Source organism: Trichechus manatus, unplaced genomic scaffold (assembly GCF_000243295.1).
Source record: "Trichechus manatus latirostris isolate Lorelei unplaced genomic scaffold, TriManLat1.0 scaffold00128, whole genome shotgun sequence".
Taxonomy (NCBI): Eukaryota; Metazoa; Chordata; class Mammalia; order Sirenia; family Trichechidae; genus Trichechus; species Trichechus manatus.
In genome coordinates this window covers 2,188,344-2,191,336 of record NW_004444064.1, presented here as the reverse complement: position 1 = coordinate 2,191,336, position 2,993 = coordinate 2,188,344, and the positions used below count along the sequence as shown (strand labels likewise).

Sequence of the window (2,993 nt, the reverse complement as noted above, 5' to 3'; positions counted from 1 at the left end):
ATTCCACCCGTGTCGCCGCCCATGCTGTCCGCCGGGTGTCCGTCTCCCATGAACTTAGCCTTCAACCAATTTGCTAGAATTCTGTGAATAAAGGAAAGTAACACTTTACTTGAAGAGGAACCCAATTGTAAATCTGAACTGTGAGGATGTTCAGGAGAAAAGAGAAGAAGGAGAGCGTCACACAGACCTTGTTCTTACACCACAGGGCACCGTAACTCTGGCTAGACAAACAGCCTGTGGCTTTAAGGTGGAGCCAGGGACCCCACGGGGCTTCAGTGGGGCTGGGAGAAGGGACGCTTGGCAACAGGCTAGTTCTAATGCAATTCAGGATTCTGAAGTACTTGGAAAAAATCGTGAGGATAGAGAAGGTCCTTAACACGTTTTATAGACTCCAAGTTCTCGACTTCCTAATGAACTTCTTAGGAAATCAGAAGTCAGGTGTTTTAAGAAATGAATCATCATTTAACAACTCTTGAGAATGCCACACTCTCCTCCTTACTCAGCTGTCTTACGAGCTCTGACTTCTTTTCTTCCTCTTTCCCTAGCCTGGACGCGTTCAACGCTATCTGCTTAAAAAGTAACGTGTTCTGAGAACTTGGACCTTCATACACTGCCATTGCGGCAGTTCCTCAGTTAAACACAGAGTTACAACATGACCCAGCAATCCCACCTGTAAGAATGTACCCGAGAAAACTGAAAACATACATCCACACGAGTACTTGTGTGTTGGTAGTACCATTATTCACAATAGCCAAAAAGCAAACCAACCGCAATGTCCACTAAGTGATAAATAGATAAACCCACTGTGGTCTGACCATACAATGGGACGTTATCCAGCCCTAAACCAGAATGAGTGTTGATACCACAACATGGGTGAACCTGGAAAACACGCTCAGTGAAAAAGTCACAGCAGGACAAATAGTACACGATCCTACTGACATAAAATGTCCAGAATAGGCAAATGTATGGAGTCAGAAAGTAGATTAGTGGCTTCTGGGGGCCGGGGAGAGGGTAATGGAGAATGACTACTTAATAGTACACGGTTTCTTTTGGGTATCGTGAAAATGTTCTAAAATTAGATTACGATGTGGGTCACACAACCCCAAGACTACGCTAAAAACCACTGAATTATGCACTTTGAAGGGGTGAATTGTATGGTACAGTATGTGAATTGTGTGTCAACAGAACTGCCCCAAACAAAAAAAGTAACGTGTTCCATAATTTCTTTAAAAGAAGCTATTTGATTGCAGGAATTTATACGAAGTGAATATTTTCGATTCCTGTTTTTTTAAATCGTGGTGAAAATCCACACACCAAAATGGGTTACTTTTTAAGAATACCAAACGCTTTCTCCTACAAGAAAAACAAATGAAACTGTAGCAGACAAGCTATAAACGGTCTTCAGCGAGAGTCCGAGACGAAGGGGCTCCGGGCAGCACATCCGGGCACAACCCTGAAGGACCATCGACACTCCAGTGCTTTTGCCAACTTTACAGAATAAAACTCAGATGATCTAAAGTGTCAGCTTCAAATCGTGAACAAACTAGAGAGAGTCTGAAGACATACAACTGCGCTTCACAGCTGCCCCGCCACCAAAGAGGAAGGAAACGCCGACCCTTCACCTCACCCCCACCTGCTGGTGGGCTGCCTGACCTGCTGGGATTCCCCGAGGACAGCTCTTCTCCGTCGGGCAGCACCAGCACCAGCTTCCAGAACACGTGCTCCCGCCACCCAGGAAGGTGCTCAGCCACAAGAGTCGGCAGATCCAGAGGCGCCCACACGGCATCCCTGAGGGCACAGAACAGTGCAGTGAGCTGACCGCAGCCTCAGGCAGGGCAGCTGCCCCCGGAGCTCTGGGACCCACCTCAGCAGCTGCTGGTGGAAGTGCTGGACCTTCATGCGGTGAGCAGCCGCGTCCCTGAGCCGCCTCAGTCTGCAGAGGGCAAGAGAGAGAGAGATTACACCTGCCCAAGGGGCCAGAGGAGGTGAGGGAGACGAGGCTGGGTGGGAGCAGCAGGGAGCCACCCAGCGGGCCCATGAGATGCACGGATGGAACAGAGGGTGTAGGACGAGCTAGCAGCAGCAGGTACTCCAGAGGAGCAGCAGGGCCAGGAGCAGAGGAAGAGCACGGGGCAAGGTGAGGGCCAGCGGGGGCCTCTGGCTTCACCAACAAGGGAACACTGCGAGAAACACAGGGCGTCACAAGTAAACTTCTATTGACGGGACTGGAGTGTTCCAGGGAAACAGGCACATGACCTCTGAGCTAGGCTCCCAAGGATCTGCAGCCCCGACCCCAGATTGTAGGGAAGGCCAACCCCGAACACGAAGCCTGTGGGGGCCCCACTGTCTAAGGATCCCGCATGTCATCCGCCAACACACATGGTCACTTATGCTCGCGGAAAGTCACATGGGAGCGGGTGACCTGCAGGGCCTCAACGGGGTGGGGAGGGGCTGATCTGGGGGCACGAGGCCCAGAAGGGCCACACGTAAGGAGCTGACCTGGTGCAGGAGACACCCAGCTTGCCCGCGTGGCCCAGATTCAGGAGGCCCCGGGCCAGGTTCTCTGCAGTGATGGGGCACTCAGCACTTGGGGCCAGTGCCCTCAGCCGGTCAGCAACGTCCACGCCACAGGGGGCCGCGGGGAAGGCCAGCATCTGGCGTCTCAGCTTCTTCCGGGCCACAACAGTGTCCCTCCACCTGGGGACACGCCAACCCACATCACATGCCCTGAGGTCACCTCAGGTCAAGTGCAAACACAGGGAGAACGGGCTTTCCTGGCCAAGTATTTAGACCTATATATAAGCGTGTATGTGTGCACGCATGTGGTGCATGTACACGTGTGTACGTGTGCATATGTGTACGTGACCAACTGTTTCTGGAAGCATAATCCAAACAGCACAGAAAGTTATCACTGCTGTAAAACGCTGTCTGATCTCACTACTGACTGGAAGAAGTGCCAGCTCACGTCCCCTAAATCTGGTAGAAGATCTGCC

The 2,993-nt window shown here is 51.7% G+C and overlaps 1 protein-coding gene across 1 annotated transcript in view; it reads right to left on the bottom strand.

The window, feature by feature from the left end:
- Positions 1–2,993, bottom strand: part of MCM3AP (minichromosome maintenance complex component 3 associated protein) — a 36,364-nt gene that overhangs the window by 11,450 nt on the left and 21,921 nt on the right. Inside the window, 4 exon segments of the mRNA XM_023739103.1 lie at positions 8–81; positions 1,654–1,788; positions 1,865–1,933; positions 2,500–2,727. Coding sequence (XP_023594871.1) covers positions 8–81; positions 1,654–1,788; positions 1,865–1,933; positions 2,500–2,727 — 506 coding nt within the window.